This window comes from Glycine soja, chromosome 5 (genome assembly GCF_004193775.1).
Source record: "Glycine soja cultivar W05 chromosome 5, ASM419377v2, whole genome shotgun sequence".
In the NCBI taxonomy this organism is placed as follows: domain Eukaryota; kingdom Viridiplantae; phylum Streptophyta; class Magnoliopsida; order Fabales; family Fabaceae; genus Glycine; species Glycine soja.
In genome coordinates this window covers 33881038-33897770 of record NC_041006.1, presented here as the reverse complement: position 1 = coordinate 33897770, position 16733 = coordinate 33881038, and the positions used below count along the sequence as shown (strand labels likewise).

Genomic DNA, 16733 nt, shown 5'->3' with positions numbered 1-16733 from the left:
GGAAAACATGAAAGGAATGCTGATCATTGAATTTTATAAGATGATTAATGTATGAGAATATGCAGGAAATCTTCTCCTTTTTCGAATCATCTGGTAAACATAAACGATAGATCATAGATAATATTTTAATTGAAAAAACAAAAATCAGAACTTGCATAGTATTTGAGAAAAAAAAAAGGATTTTGTACTGAAATAATACACTTCTGAACAAACACATAGAAAAAGAAAATAAAGAGATAAAATGGAACCAAATTTCTCTTATAAGTTGATATAAGTTAAAATCATCTTATGTACCTTAAATTTTAAAAATTCTCAATATTTTTTTCAAAAGTTAGAAGTGCATAACTTAATTTTAATTTATGGAAGAAGTTAGATTCATTTTTCCTTCTTATTTTTTCTCCTAAAAGTGTTAACAAGTTTGTCCAAACCAGGACTAAACAAAAAAATACATTCCGGTCCCCTATCTACCACAATAGCATTGGGCATGTTTCCCTAACTCTGGCTTGGATTGGATTGAAACATATCCAGGTTGAAATCGTTCGCAAATCTAGATATGATACTACCTATTTGGTAAGAGAATGTATTTTATGGCAGCTTGGTAAGGGAATGTTTTTTGGATTTCCAAAGATGCACTTACTCGATAGAAAATGGAAAATGGAAAATGGTACAATATGGTTTAGTAAAATCTTGCATTTGGGAAGAAACAAAGATATATAACATAGAAAGTTAATTTCACTAGCTATCCTTTACCCCTAACTGGGACCAGAAATCGCCTCTATCGGTTTAAAACCCGATTTTGAACAAATACCCTCATATGAACAGATCGAGAGGAAAAGATAGAAATAGGATGAATATGGTAGGGCAAGAATTGAGATGACACAGGTGATTTCGGTCCACAAAAAACCTTAAAACAAGTTAATTCAAACAAACACTAATTAATTTAGTCACACAGAACGAATCAAAAGAAATATAAAAATGAAGTAAAGGTTGATTGTAGAACATAATAATACATCAGGGAAATAATGCTAACATATAGAAGAACAAACAATTTTGTCTCGAAACGAAATTAAAATAATACAAATGAATAAACCAATCCAAACGACAAACCACAACAACTATTGATCAAATGCTGCAATTCAAAAAAAGAAAACACACAAACTCAACATGTTCCATATAATATCCTAGAACTTGGACTTTAAATTAGCAACGACATCTTTGTCTACTTGAAAAGCCTTGACAAGAACATCACTAGCAATGTCTGGTGTGGCCCCGAATATAGCATTAGCGATAGTTATAACCCCAGGGTTTTGGCTGCTGAGAGCTGCAACGGCAACCGCATTGCCATAACCCACATTTCTCTGGTAGTGCACAAGTCCCACAGGGAAGACAAACACATCACCCTTTTGCAGCACTTTGGTAACATGACGGTTTCCAGGATTTGATGTCACAAAACCAACTTCAAGTGTGCCTTGGATCACGTTGAGGATTTCGGTGGCACGAGGGTGAGTGTGAGGAGGGTTTGTGCCCCACGGTGCATAGTCAATGCGGGCAAGTGAAATGCCTAAAGTGTTTAGTCCTGGTAGCTGTGAAACTGTAACTGGAGTCACCTTGGATCCTACTGGGTTTGATGTGTTTCCCTCTATGTCAAGTCCTCTGAAGAAGAAGTCATTAGCCTCTACTAGTGTAGGGTCTTTGCAAGAGAATCCATTTACTAGTACTGCCACGGTTGAATGACATACACAAATAAAATAACCAGTAAGAATTATGAACTTGAATGCTTATGATTTCAGCAATATATTTTTTAAAACATACCCTTAATCATACATGGTCTATGGTTCATGTGATATTTACCGAATAACTAGCTAGGTCCATTTATTATTTAGTAAATCACACATGTAAAAAAATGTGTTTAAAATCCAACACTCAAGTGTCTGATGCATATTGTAAACTTATACCTTGACTTTTGGTGTCTGCCACACAGAAATCCTGAAGTGGACTGTGATCAGCTTCCAAGGCTAGAGTGAAGGTGAGAGCCAAGAGGCAAAAGAAGTGTACACGAGTTACCATATTGATGATTTTAGGGGTTTTCTCTAATAGACAACCGTAATGGGAAGGAACTCGATCGATGATATATCGTTGATGTTTTCTTTCTGAATTCTGATATATGATGCATTGCAAGAATCAGGGATTGTTTGCCATATTTATATAGGGGGGACATGCATAATTAAATAGAAGAAAACCATTTTTGCCGCTCAAAAGAGGCTTGAAATAGTCATTTTGATGGTTTTAATTATTTTTGTTCATGCAAGTAGTGCAGATTATAAATATATGTACGTGCCGGCTGCCTATGATCCAGATATTTTATACGCTTGCATGTATCAATATATATTACTAACATCAATCCGAACATGACATATGGAATTCATCCTAGGACGTGGTCCATATATTATCAATCTCGATCAGGAGTGTGCACTACACAGTACTTTTATGTAGAGGGCCGGGTTTCATTTTGATATATATGATAATCATAATGATGTACATAAATTTCATATGTAGGTTAGAAACAGTTCTAGGAATGGTCCTGAAAGACGGAATTTCGAAGCCATTAATAAAAACCTCAAGTGGGTCATTTTGCCAACTTCGGCTCGAATTTCCTTGAATGAAATTGTAGTCCCAAGCCAGGATCTCTAGCATTGTCAGATTGGAAAGATTTTGAAATAAGTTTATTATATATGATAATTTGTGATGGAATGAGCACAAATATCATTTGTGCATAGTTTATTTAATATTTTCAAAATTTTATCTATTGATAATAACTTATTTGTAGTTGAGTAGTCTCAAAAAGTTACTCAATATGATAAAAAAAAAAACAAATTTAATGTGTTAAAAGCTTAACAAACATCTAATATTTTCTTTATCTAATAAATTAAAATATGAATAGAAAAATTTTATAAGAATATTTAGAATTATCATCTCAGAGGGCGAGCCCTGGTGCAGCGGTAAAGTTGTACCTTGGTGACTTGTTGGTCATGGATTCGAATCCGGAAACAGCCTCTTTGCATATGCAAGGGTAAGGCTGCGTCAATTGAATTAAATTAATCATTTATTATGTAGGGTAAAACTAACTTGTAAGTTAACCAAAAGCTAAATGAGGAGCAGAAAAAGATAAAAGTTAAAAAACTGATTTAATTAAAAATATTTGATAATAATAAGTTGATTGATAAATATAGTAAAATAATATACTTACTATCTCTAATATTAGAATATTATTTTTAATAATTTATCATCATAAAAAATATAATAATAATTTTTAAAATTTTATATTATAAAAAATAATAAAGTTAAATTATTCATTTCATAATTTAATTGTAAGTAGGAAACAAATTGAATCGATAAAATAAAATTTAAGCAAGAAAAAGAAAAGGAATTGGGTCATATAATTTTAGGAAAAACATAGTATAATCCAGAAAATAATTATAAAACTGATATTATTTAAATAATTTTTAACCTTAAGCAAAGGTTTAGTGATGATGATTGACGAATTGATATAGATGTTTTTTTATACCGGAAAACAAAAAGATACGTTGATTTTTAAATTGAATGAAATGATATAAAAGGAAATTTTAAATAAAATAATAAGAATAAAATAAAGAAGAAGAAAAATTAATAACATAGAATGTAGCTTATTTCTCCTTAAACTTATCTACCAAACAAACTTATTCAAACGCCTTATCAGACATGATCAGAGTTATTCGCATGCATGTCGATTTTAGTTGAGAGAGAACAGGGAGCGAGTGGCCGAAATTACCACCTGTGTTTGGATTAAGTTGATTTTTTTAATACGAACCCAAATCAAATTAAAGTAACTTATTTGTTAATGAATTGATTCGAATTGGATCAAATGAAATAGAACATTTAAATTAGTTTATTGTTTTTAAAATTAATTTTTATAAGCTAAAATTCTATTAACATGCACATAAATTTAGTAGAAAACCAATAAAATAAGGGTAAAAGCAAATTCATAAAAGCCTATAAATATCTCTTTATCTGAACCATATGAGTAAAAGCCTATGTAAGTGTAATGGGTTGCTCTCACTAACTACGGTTGTGACTAAATTCTAACAATAATACTTATTTCTTTCTTAATTTAAAAATATTATACAAATATATTAATAATAATAATAATAGTTTAATGTTAAAAACGATTAACTAATCAGATCAACGATATCAATTAATTTGAATGGTTTGATTTACGTTCGACATATACAAGTTAAATATCTGATTCAAATTAGTTAGATTGATTTGATTCTGAGATTCACGGATAAACTATTTCTGCAAACACCTCTAGCTACTTGGATCTTAGCTAAAATCTGGAGCATAAATCTAACAAATCAAATAGAGCAATAGATCTCTGCTTCTTCGATCTTGCGAGGTGCGTGGTAATTATAATGGGAAGTTGAAGAGGAGTTGGATTTTTTTTACATCAAATGGCTCCTACCACGTTGTTAAGGGAGTCTCTCGACTAATATGATTCAACCAATACAGTTTCAGATTTATTTTATTCGGACATGCAGCGTCGTAAACTGGCAGTGTGAATGTGTGATCTCACCAGAAAGACATGCTAAAAACACATTAAAATTTAACATGTAACATCCTTTTTTCCTAAAATAAATCAAAAAAATTTATTTAAAAGTAAATATTTAAAAAAATAAAATTTTTATAATTAAATAAATAAGAAAAAAAAATTATTAATTAAAATAATAATTAAAAAAATTATTTATTCATAAGAAATAAAATAAAGTTATTGTTTATTAAATAATAAAAAAATAAAGTAAATAATAAAATGAAAGTATACTAGTTATAAATAGAAGCATATTAGTTTAGTTTTGAGATTAAATAAGTTTTTTTCTTCTTCTCAGTTTCTTTTCTAAAATTCTTTTTTTTTTCTTGTATACACTCAAACCTATGTGAGTAAAATGATGATCTCAGATTAATCAATCGTTGGATTATCGTGAAATTTAAGCATCGGGTTTGAAACTCATTTTCAAAAATTTTAACCGTTTGAATTTGTGAAAAAATATCTGAGGTGAGAGAAATGTCTTTCATATCGTAGTTTTTTTTTCGCATACACTTAAATCAATTATAATAAAACTATGATCTCAAATTTATTAAAAAATAAATTTTAAAAAATAAATTTTAAATTATAAAATGGTGAAATGACGTGGATTGTATTAAGTTATGTTATAAATATTTTCCTAATATATTTTGATTGTGTTTTTATTTATTTGTATTTTTTTAAAAATGTGATAATTCACTCTTTATGTATTTTTTGTATTTGAATCGTATGATCATCTCAAACCTCGTATTAGTGGAAGTAATGATTAGGTGAATTACGAAAACTATGTAAGAGAAGAGTTTGTTAAAACACAATATTATAATAAGATGTGACATTGAGACTTAAGTTTATATATTAATCACACAAAGTCTTGAATAACATTGCTTTGAATCAAAATTATTTTATTATTTATTTGAAGACATTCATAATGTTAGAAAAATGAATATGAACATTTTATTATTTTGAAATATTGTTATTTAAATTTTATATTTTTATTATTAATACATGTATACATGAAATAGAGAATATCGCATAATAAACATAAATAAAAACACTCATGTTGAGTATCGATCTCCCCAATATAACCAAAAACATTGCGTTTTGTGTCCTTCGATAGTTTTGACTTTTACCCAACTCACCACCTTCGTCACTCCATCTAAGTACGGTCATCATCACCATCTTCATGTTCAGAATTTTCTGTTTTTGGACTCTTTTTTACTTGAACTTTTTTGGGTTTTAGTTATTTAGATAACAAGAGTCATGAACCACGACGATGATGTTGTGATCGATATTGAGGCGATACTGGAGGGGACAGAGCCGCACGTAACAAAAGAGTGTTGCATCTACAAAGTGCCCTTTCATATTCGCAGACTCAGAGAAGATGCCTACACTCCAAAGGTTGTTTCTATAGGCCCTTTCAACCACAACCGCCATGTTCACCTCCAAAACATGGAAAAACACAAACTCATGTACTGCAAGGCATTTCTTAAACGAACCAAAACAAGTTCGGACAGCTGGATGAGCTACATAGAAGGGGTGGAGCCCAAATTTCGTTGCTGTTATTCAGAAACCCTTGAGTTCAGGAAGAAAGAACTGGTCAAGATCATCTTTGTGGATTCCGGTTTTATACTCGAGCTCTTTTGGAGATCTTGTTCTGAATGGTCGCCAGAGGACACGTTTCTTTCAACACCTTGGTTGTCCAATAATATGAGAAAAAACCTTTTTTCGTTCTTGAGGATCTCTACAATATGTCCTTCACTGGCTCATCTAATATCCCTCCATTTGCAAGGCTTACGTTTTGCTATTTTGGCTATTACAATAGATGCGGTTTGAGTTTTGATAATATTAGCATAAATCACTTCACCGATCCGATTAGAACTTTTAACTTACAACATCCTCGAGAAAGACGACCACCTAGGACTGCTGGATTGGTGGAACATCTTCCTAGTGCTGCTGAGTTATTAGATGCAGGAGTGAGGCTTAAGGTAAGCACCACGAGTAACTGCTTACTAGACTTGTCATTTTCAGGACAGGATCTTGAAATCCCCCAGTTGCTGGTGTCTGATTCCACTGAATTCATGTTTTGCAATATGATGGCTTTAGAGTTGTGTCACTATCCTTACGAAGCTTACATAACAGACTATGTGAGTATCTTGGATTTCCTGATAAACACGAGCAAAGATGTGGATATACTGGTTCGAAAGAAAGTACTGGTTAATTGGCTAGGAGATACTGATTCTGTGGCTAACATGTTTAACGGTCTTTTGAAAAACAATATTCATTCAAGATTTAATTCCCATTACTCTGAAATCTGCCAAGACTTGAATGCTTTGTGTAGAAATCCTTGGCATAATTTGAAGTCGACTTTAAGGCGTGATTATTGCAAAACTCCTTGGCAAACTGCTGCTACCATTGCTGGAATTGTTCTCCTTATTCTCTCTTTAGTTCAAACTATTTGTTCTGTCTTGCAAGTAATACAACAATAGAATATCTGGCCTCCTCCCTGGTAAATTCAGTTGCTGTTATTTTCTTCTTCTTCTTATTATTATGTAAAGGCTTAATTACTATGATTTTTTCATTATTTTATTTTCAATTTCTACTACTTTCCTTCCTCCTTTTTTTTTTCTTTTTCTTTTAACGCCTTTAATTTTATTTTCTCTCTTTTTTTAATAATGTCATTCTCTCTCTCTCTCCCCCCTTCCTTTGTTGCTCAATTATTGAGAACTCAGTTGTCCTTTTTGTTTTGTTTGATTCGACTTTTTGCTGCCAATTACTAATGTAATGTCCTTTTTGATTTTTTATGTTTATTGTGTATGGGCGACAATTATGTAGTATCAATCTTAAGTTGTGTTGTGATAAAAAAAAAATCTTAAGTGTTATTATGTTCATACGGGTTTATTTGTAAATATTTTAATTTATATTACAGTAAAAAATTATTACAAACTTAATTGTTTATTTTAAATTATTAATTATCAACAAATTAATAGATATTTCATTCTGATAAAATGATTATTTAAAAATACTATATAATTTATTTTATTCACCACACATCCAAAATTAATTTTAATTATAAATTTTCATATAACATTTTTGTGAAAATTATTTTTCTAATATCTATTATCCAAACATAAATTATACTATTTTAAACTCATATTTACTTCTTTTTTTACTGCAACTCATATTTACTTAAAACCCATTATATGAAAATTATTTGATTTAAAACCAATTCTACAAATACATCTAAATGCACATGAAAGAAATTGCATGGAAAACAACTATTTTTAGCTTGTCAAATGCATAAAGGTCTTTTAAAAAAAATGCAAAAGCTGATCGTAGTAACTCTCCACTATTTTTATCTCAAAGTCTAGAATGGAAAATATGCGTGGCTCCGTTATCGAAAAAAAGAATGGGAAATATTTACGGTAACAAACCTTAAAAGACTCTGATAAGGCCTAAATCATGTGTTTCAACCTCTTATTACATCTAACGATGCAAAAGTAGAACTCGTTTAATTTCACTAAAATATTTTAACCTAATAACCAAGTTAAAAATTAAAAGTTATAGTTTTTATTTAAATAAGTAAAACTCACGTTTTGTAAGTGTAACGTTAATAAATTGTGAATAATTCATATATGTATAGGTATCAAAATTTAATCCAGACTGTGACCACTCATCGGATCCTATATTAAGCAAAAAAAGTTTGTTTTGATTGCTTCGGCTTTTCCTGACTTGTAAGATGGGGTAAATGATGTAGGCGCCCCGTACATAAATCCTCGGGCTCACACTCACGCGCAAATATTAAAGAACAAATAATTTTGTCTAGAAACGAAATTAAAATAAAAGGATTAATCGGTAGTATAAATATTTTGAGAGGTGAAAAATTATGTTGTTTAATATTTTTCTACATTTTCTTATGATTATATAATAAATATTTTTTCTTTTTAATTTTTTTAATTAATATTCTAAAGACACAATGCAGATACTACTTATTAACAAGATTCTTAAAATGATACAAATCATTTAATAAATCCAAACCAAGAAACATAAAAACTATTGACCAAATGCAGCAATTTAAACAAAGAAACACACAGACTCAACAATGTCCAATTTAGAAAAGGGAAAATGGTCCAATATGATTTAATAAACTCTTGCATAAGGGAAGAGTTGGTTTTTTTTCCTCCGTGAAGTAAAGACTCAATTAAAAAAATATGATTTATCTCACTTATTTAAGTAGAAAATAGATAAATTAGGGTGAGAGAGACTCATTTGTGAGAAAAAACATTTATAAAACATTGAGAGAGAAAAGAGAAAAAATTATTGTGATTTTCACATATTCATTAAAGAGCATTTTTCAAATTTTACCTACGGATTCTTTAATATGGACTATTCGTGGTTTTTATCCTTGTATTAAAGAATTTTTTATATTAAACAAATTGTGTCTCTTGTGTGCTCTTGATTTCTATTTTACATTCTATATTTTATTGATACTTCTCACATATTTTTGTAAGTTTAAGGAAATTTATTTCCGTTTCCTATTGCCTATTGTTCTACTATGGAGTTTTGTTATTGTGTTGACATATTTTTCCTATGAGAATGGTATTGGAGTCTCATTTGACTTGGTAATTGGTTTAGATGAGTAAGATGGTGGCAATGGATCCTAATCCCTCTGATCTCTTGTATCAAAAATTTTCTGGGTGGTACATCCAGGTGACGTGTCCCATTAGTGGAACGACGGTGTAAGTACCTAGAACATGTGAACTCTAATGACTACCATGAAATATTCATGAATGATAATGACTTTCACTCGAGTAGGAGACTATCATGCGGAAGAGATTCACATTTGAGAGAGAGATTGTTGAATTATAAACATGAGGTGAAGTAGAAATAAAAAAGTTAATCACCATATAAATGAGGAGAAAACTCATAAACCTGAGTCTTAAGATTTTAAATTAAAATATTATATTAAATTTTCTTATGTGATTACTCATGACTTGTTAGTGTAAATTTTCTTAATATTTGCTCTCCTTAATTTCCCAATAATTAATATCAGAGTCAAGTCTAACTTGATGACAGATTCGTATAAGTAAAATGACAATAATAGATGTTGATTGAAGACACAAAAGATAACATAAAAAAAAAAATCTAATTTTGAACGAATAACTTCCATCGAAAGGAAAGGAAGATTATAATAATAAAGACTACGAGAGATGAATGAGAAATCTGTGTAATTTTTTAATTGGTGGGACAATTTATATATATGGTAGGACAAGAATTGTGACAATGAAACGTGAATAAGTCATAATCAATAAATAAATGAAGAGAAATATAAAATAAAGTAAAAGTTGACCGTAGAACATTATAATAATACAAATGAATAAACCAATCCAAACGACAAACCACAACAACTATTGATCAAATGCAGCAATTCAAAAAAAGAAAACACACAAACTCAACATGTTCCATATAATATCCTAGAACTTGGACTTTAAATTAGCAACAACATCTTTGTCCACTTGAAAAGCCTTGACAAGAACATCACTGGCAATGTCTGGCGTGGCCCCGAATATAGCATTAGCGATAGTTATAACCCCAGGGTTTTGGCTGCTGAGAGCTGCAACGGCAACCGCATTGCCATAACCCACATTTCTCTGGTAGTGCACAAGTCCCACAGGGAAGACAAACACATCACCCTTTTGCAGCACTTTGGTAACATGACGGTTTCCAGGATTTGATGTCACAAAACCAACTTCAAGTGTGCCTTGGATCACGTTGAGGATTTCGGTGGCACGAGGGTGAGTGTGAGGAGGGTTTGTGCCCCACGGTGCATAGTCAATGCGGGCAAGTGAAATGCCTAAAGTGTTTAGTCCTGGTAGCTGTGAAACTGTAACTGGAGTCACCTTGGATCCTACTGGGTTTGATGTGTTTCCCTCTATGTCAAGTCCTCTGAAGAAGAAGTCATTAGCCTCTACTAGTGTAGGGTCTTTGCAAGAGAATCCATTTACTAGTACTGCCACGGTTGAATGACATACACAAATAAAATAACCAGTAAGAATTATGAACTTGAATACTTATGATTTCAGCAATATATTTTTTAAAACATACCCTTAATCATACATGGTCTATGGTTCATGTGATATTTACCGAATAACTAGCTAGGTCCATTTATTATTTAGTAAATCACACATGTAAAAAAATGTGTTTAAAATCCAACACTCAAGTGTCTGATGCATATTGTAAACTTATACCTTGACTTTTGGTGTCTGCCACACAGAAATCCTGAAGTGGACTGTGATCAGCTTCCAAGGCTAGAGTGAAGGTGAGAGCCAAGAGGCAAAAGAAGTGTACACGAGTTACCATATTGATGATTTTAGGGGTTTTCTCTAATAGACAACCGTAATGGGAAGGAACTCGATCGAAGATATATCGTTGATGTTTTCTTTCTGAATTCTGATATATGATGCATTGCAAGAATCAGGGAATGTTTGCCATATTTATATAGGGGGGACATGCATAATTAAATAGAAGAAAACAATTTTTGCCGCTCAAAAGAGGCTTGAAATAGTCATCATGATGGTTTTAGTTATTTTTGTTCATGCAGGTAGTGCAGATTATAAATATATGTACGTGCCGGCTGCCTATGATCCAGATATTTTATACGCTTGCATGTATCAATATATATTACTAACATCAATCCGAACATGACATATGGAATTCATCCCAGGAGTGTGCACGCTTTTAATTTATGTAGAGGGCCGGGTTTCATTTTAATATATGATGATGATAATCAAAATCAATTTTTCATAATCATGAAGATAATTTGCTACATAGGTAGCTTATTGTCGTTGGGAGTGGGAATTAATTGTTGCCCTAAGTCATCTAAATTCGTGATAATTATGAATTGTATTATGATGGTGCGTGTTTCGATATATCAAAATACTTTCACACCTCTTAAAAATTAAGATGAAGAATAATTTATAAACACATTTCTTTCTTAATTTATTAAGATGTTTTTTTAAGAATAAATGGGTCACTTATGAGATTTAAACTATTATCAAAACATATAATATCTCACATGGGATAGTTTATAAACACATTTTTTCTTAACCTATCAAAACATTTTTTAAGGAAAGTACTTAGAAAGGGAGGTTAAGAGTAATTTATAACCACCCACCCCTTAAACCGCCCGGGCTACCTCAAATGTGATTACACTAATCATGTAACACATTACTACCTTATAAAATAAAATATTTAATATCTTAGATATATAAAATATTTTTAACTAATAAAGGATACTATAATGTTAAAAAAATATGGTGGGTTGAATGGTTAAGGGAGAAGAGAAGAAGATTACAAAATCCCTTTGTTAACCAAATTAAGATTTATTGATAAAAATGTTAAGAAAATTTAAAAATTATTAAAAACAAAATGAATTAACTTACCTTAGGTTGAACTAGTTTATAAATCAAGTGAATTAAAAATTGAACTTGCTTAATAATGAAACTAAATTTGAGCTATGTATTGTTCAACTATATTAATTCATGAATTATATATATTAACAATGTATTTCATATTCTTAAATTTATATAAATATTTTTAAAAAATAATTTCATATACTTTAATTTTTTTATAAGAAGTAAATAATATATAAAATAATTATATTTTAAATTGAATTGAGCCAAGAAGTTGAACTAAATTCTTTACGAATTTAAATTGACTAAAATCAAATTTCAAATTGAATCAATGCTTATCGAGTTAAATCAAGCCAGTTTAAATCAATTGAACTTTACACATTTCTAATATAACTCAAATTATTTAGTTACCAAGCTACTAGAAGTTAGGAATTAAAATTGAGGGGAAAAAATAGTTTTACATTTTACTGTATTTGTTTTTTCTGGCATAACAAAAAATTTTAGAACTTGAAAGCCAAGACATTTTGGCATCCACCAAAACCAGCTCTAAGTAGAGCCAACTATAGGCAGGTTAATTCTAACCACAGTGGCATTTTAGTATCAAAGTCCCTAAATCCCTATGAATACAATAATGTATCATATTTCATTTGGCCCCAAAAACTGAGTTTTTATATTTTTAGAAGAATAGCAAGAAAAGGGAAGGGAGGAGAGGGGAGAGAAAATGCCAATATTAGAAGGTTGTAGATGGAATTAGTGAACATACCCGCTCAAAGCGACACCCAAATTACACGCACAACCACACCTTTAAATTCTCCGCAGAAGGAAAAAAAGGAAAAAAGATAAAGAAGCCAAAAGTCCCTCGTTCCATTTCCCCCTTTCCTCCGCCCGGCGAGAAAATGAGAGAAATCCTCCACATCCAGGGCGGCCAATGCGGCAACCAGATCGGAGCCAAGTTCTGGGAAGTAATCTGCGACGAGCACGGCATCGACCACACCGGAAAGTACAGCGGCGACTCCGAACTCCAATTGGAACGCATCAATGTCTACTACAACGAGGCCAGCGGCGGAAGGTACGTTCCTCGCGCCGTCCTCATGGATCTGGAGCCTGGCACGATGGACTCGGTCAGATCCGGGCCTTTCGGGCAGATATTCCGCCCCGATAATTTTGTGTTCGGGCAGTCCGGCGCCGGCAACAACTGGGCCAAGGGTCACTACACGGAAGGTGCCGAGCTCATCGATTCCGTCTTGGATGTCGTGAGGAAGGAGGCCGAGAATTGCGATTGCTTACAAGGTCTCCACAATTCCATTCATTTCATTTTCAGGGATGCTCTCACTTGTATACATTATTTTCATCGTATCACTGTTCTACGTGGGATCTCCAACAATTTTGTGTTTATTTTGTACATGATTATTGTGTTCAACTGTGATCATTTGAATTTCATTGTGTTGGCTATTACAGGGTTTCAAGTGTGCCACTCTTTGGGAGGTGGAACTGGCTCGGGCATGGGAACGCTTCTCATCTCTAAGATTCGGGAAGAGTACCCTGATCGTATGATGTTGACGTTTTCCGTTTTTCCTTCCCCTAAGGTGTCGGACACTGTTGTGGAGCCGTACAATGCCACGCTTTCTGTGCACCAGCTTGTTGAAAACGCGGATGAGTGCATGGTCTTGGACAATGAGGCTCTCTATGATATCTGTTTCCGTACATTGAAGCTTGCTACACCAACTTGTAAGTTTCGGATTTCTTCTGTTATTGTTGTTGTTATAATTGTTGTTCTGCTACTGTAGGTGGTCATGCTGCTGTGCTTGATTTTTCTGTAGATTAACTGTTAAGCAATGATTAGTATAGTGATGTCGTTGACATTTCAATTTGCCATATCATTAGGAATAAATAGTACTGTATATGTTTAGGGTCCCCACATATACTTGACATCTCTTTTGTTTCTGATTCCTGCAATTTTCTTCATCACCTGTTTTGGTCCTTGCCTTAAACTTAACAGTTAACTACATGTTTTACATCCCTCTTAAAAAAAAACACTCGTGTTATTTTTCGTCCCTGACAAAATATAGGAATTTTATTTTTAGTTCCTACAAATATAGTGGTTTTTGTTTTTAGACTCTGTTGTTATTTTCTTTCAAATATGACTATTTTTGTTTTTAGTTCCTAGTTCCTACTGTAACCCAAACAAATGACAGCGAATATTGCTGGGATAAAAAGTGAAAAAAAAAAAAACTACAAGGATTAAAAACAAAAGCAGCAATATTTGCAAGGACAAAAAATTATATTTAACCGATATCATTATATTTGTGGGAGGATTCTAGTGAGTTTTAGTGGTCATATAGCTGGTGGTCATGGTTGTTGAAATACTTGAATTTATTCAATCATTGTGGTTCTTGGTCCCCTTTTCTAAATGGAATATAAGTTGTATTAAATTTTATTTTATTCTCATTTAGTTGTGAGTTCAATTTTTCATTTGTTTTTTCTTGTTTGTTGCAGTTGGGGACCTTAACCACCTCATTTCTGCTACCATGAGTGGAGTTACTTGTTGTCTACGTTTCCCTGGGCAGCTGAACTCTGATCTTAGGAAGCTTGCCGTGAATCTGATCCCATTCCCTCGTCTCCATTTCTTCATGGTTGGATTTGCACCATTGACATCTAGAGGATCCCAGCAGTACCGCAACCTGACTGTGCCAGAACTGACTCAGCAGATGTGGGATTCTAAGAACATGATGTGTGCGGCAGATCCTCGCCACGGTCGTTATTTGACCGCATCTGCGATGTTCCGTGGTAAGATGAGCACCAAGGAAGTGGATGAGCAGATGATCAATGTGCAGAACAAGAACTCTTCCTACTTTGTTGAGTGGATTCCCAACAATGTCAAGTCTAGCGTGTGTGATATCCCACCAAAGGGTCTTAAGATGTCATCCACTTTCATTGGGAATTCAACATCAATTCAGGAGATGTTCAGGAGAGTTAGTGAGCAGTTCACGGCGATGTTCAGGCGCAAGGCTTTCTTGCATTGGTACACTGGTGAGGGAATGGACGAAATGGAGTTCACCGAGGCCGAGAGTAACATGAACGATCTGGTGGCAGAGTACCAGCAATATCAGGATGCTACTGCTGATGAGGAAGAGTATGAGGATGAAGAGGAGGAGGCTTAAGGCATCTGAGTTGCCAAGGTTGTATCGAATTGTAACGTGGATGGATGGCTTTCAGCGAGTTTAAAATGTGGAGCAGTAAAAAAACATTGACTTGTTCATGTGTTTGCTGTATGAATTGATGAGGGTCATTGTTTAACCTGGGTTCTGTTGAGAATGCTTATTTTTAAGTCGTCGAATGTTCTACAGGTAGATGAATATATACATCGACGATGGCAGTTCTCGTATTTATATTCCATTTACCCTTTTTCTGTCGATATGTTGATTATGTTTGGTCGGCATTGAATCAAACAAGAATGCATCCGATTCCCATTATTATTTAAATTCTAATTTAGCATGTCGCTCGGAGAAGAAAATCAGAGCGGGAGGTGTCATTGTTATTGCCATTGATGATTAACTAGTCGGTAAACCGTGTGTGCATGGATCGTGTTGGTTGATGATTTATATTTATAATTATTTCTCTTAAAAATAAATAAGATTGCATATTAGATAACATGAATGATGATGTAACAAAAAAAAGAGATATCATGAATGATTTAAAGCTTAAGTAACCAAATTTATCAGACCAAACATTCAGTAGCTTCTTAGAAAGTTACATTAAAGAAAATAAAATTAACCCAAATTATAGGGTAGGAAGGTTGAAATTATGCCAATGACTAGAGATGAGACTATTTCCTACCAAAGGCTTATACTAGGAATTTTTGTAATAATCTATCTCATTGTCTTTCGTTATTATTCGCATTATTTCTTCGTTTGGATCTTCATTATTTGGTTTAATTGTGGATGATTGTTGTGTTTGGAGAATGATGAAGGATTATGCCATGATAAAACAGTAAATGTGACAGAGGTTTGGGTGGGGAAAGGCAAATAGGAGAACCTGACATTTGGCGCCAAGTTTAGTCCAATTATTGAAAGAGAGAATTGGGTCAACTACCAATGGAAGCGTTGGCAACGTGGCTGAAGCAACTATAAAGAAGAAAATATATAAAATTTTAGCCACTTTTTCATACTAAATAAATACTATTGTAAGCATTCACAAAGCTTGTTTTTCTTATTAACACGTGTGCAAATGCAGATTATAGCAAACAGTAATTCCATGTGAATACTTAATTAGTTAAAAGATTCCATTAGTTCCATTATTTTCTTAAATTAGTTCGATTCTATTTTTTATTTCCTTTGTTCTGAAAATTTCAAAAAAATAGATCCAATTTGATTTAAAAAATAATTTTTTTAATAATTAATAAAATAATAATAATAATTAATAATAAAAAATAAAATAGAAATTTATAAAATCTATGGAATCTAATTGGAACTTTTGAAACTAAAAGGATTTAATTCAATATTTTTTTTAAAAAGTATGATTATTCAATATGAACAAATGCAGTACAAAATAGTACAAATTATTTATGTAAAAATGTAATATGGAAAGTACTTATATATATGTGATTTTATTTTTTTTACATTGATAATATTTTCAATCGAGATAAAAAAATGACTTTGTATATCGATCATGATTATAATCGATATGAAAAACCAACAAATATAGTCATC

General features: G+C 32.2%; 3 protein-coding genes and 1 pseudogene across 3 annotated transcripts; 2 read left to right on the top strand and 2 right to left on the bottom strand.

The window, feature by feature from the left end:
- Positions 1–1085: 1085 nt before the first annotated feature.
- Positions 1086–2154, bottom strand: LOC114412641 (putative germin-like protein 2-1). Its single transcript, XM_028376608.1, has 2 exons — positions 1956–2154; positions 1086–1717 (listed from the first exon to the last, which is right to left on the bottom strand). Exons 1-2 carry the CDS (start codon positions 2065–2067, stop codon positions 1182–1184), a joined length of 648 nt encoding a protein of 215 aa, XP_028232409.1. The 5' UTR covers positions 2068–2154; the 3' UTR covers positions 1086–1181.
- A 3549-nt stretch (positions 2155–5703) lies between these two features.
- On the top strand, positions 5704–7194 carry LOC114412635 (annotated as a pseudogene).
- A 2754-nt stretch (positions 7195–9948) lies between these two features.
- Positions 9949–11046, bottom strand: LOC114412640 (putative germin-like protein 2-1). Its single transcript, XM_028376606.1, has 2 exons — positions 10861–11046; positions 9949–10622 (listed from the first exon to the last, which is right to left on the bottom strand). Exons 1-2 carry the CDS (start codon positions 10970–10972, stop codon positions 10087–10089), a joined length of 648 nt encoding a protein of 215 aa, XP_028232407.1. The 5' UTR covers positions 10973–11046; the 3' UTR covers positions 9949–10086.
- Positions 11047–12694: 1648 nt separating this feature from the next.
- On the top strand, positions 12695–15506 carry LOC114412634 (tubulin beta chain-like). Its single transcript, XM_028376600.1, has 3 exons — positions 12695–13314; positions 13483–13752; positions 14521–15506. The coding sequence occupies exons 1-3, from the start codon at positions 12921–12923 to the stop codon at positions 15183–15185; spliced, it is 1329 nt and encodes a 442-aa protein (XP_028232401.1). The 5' UTR covers positions 12695–12920; the 3' UTR covers positions 15186–15506.
- Positions 15507–16733: the final 1227 nt, after the last annotated feature.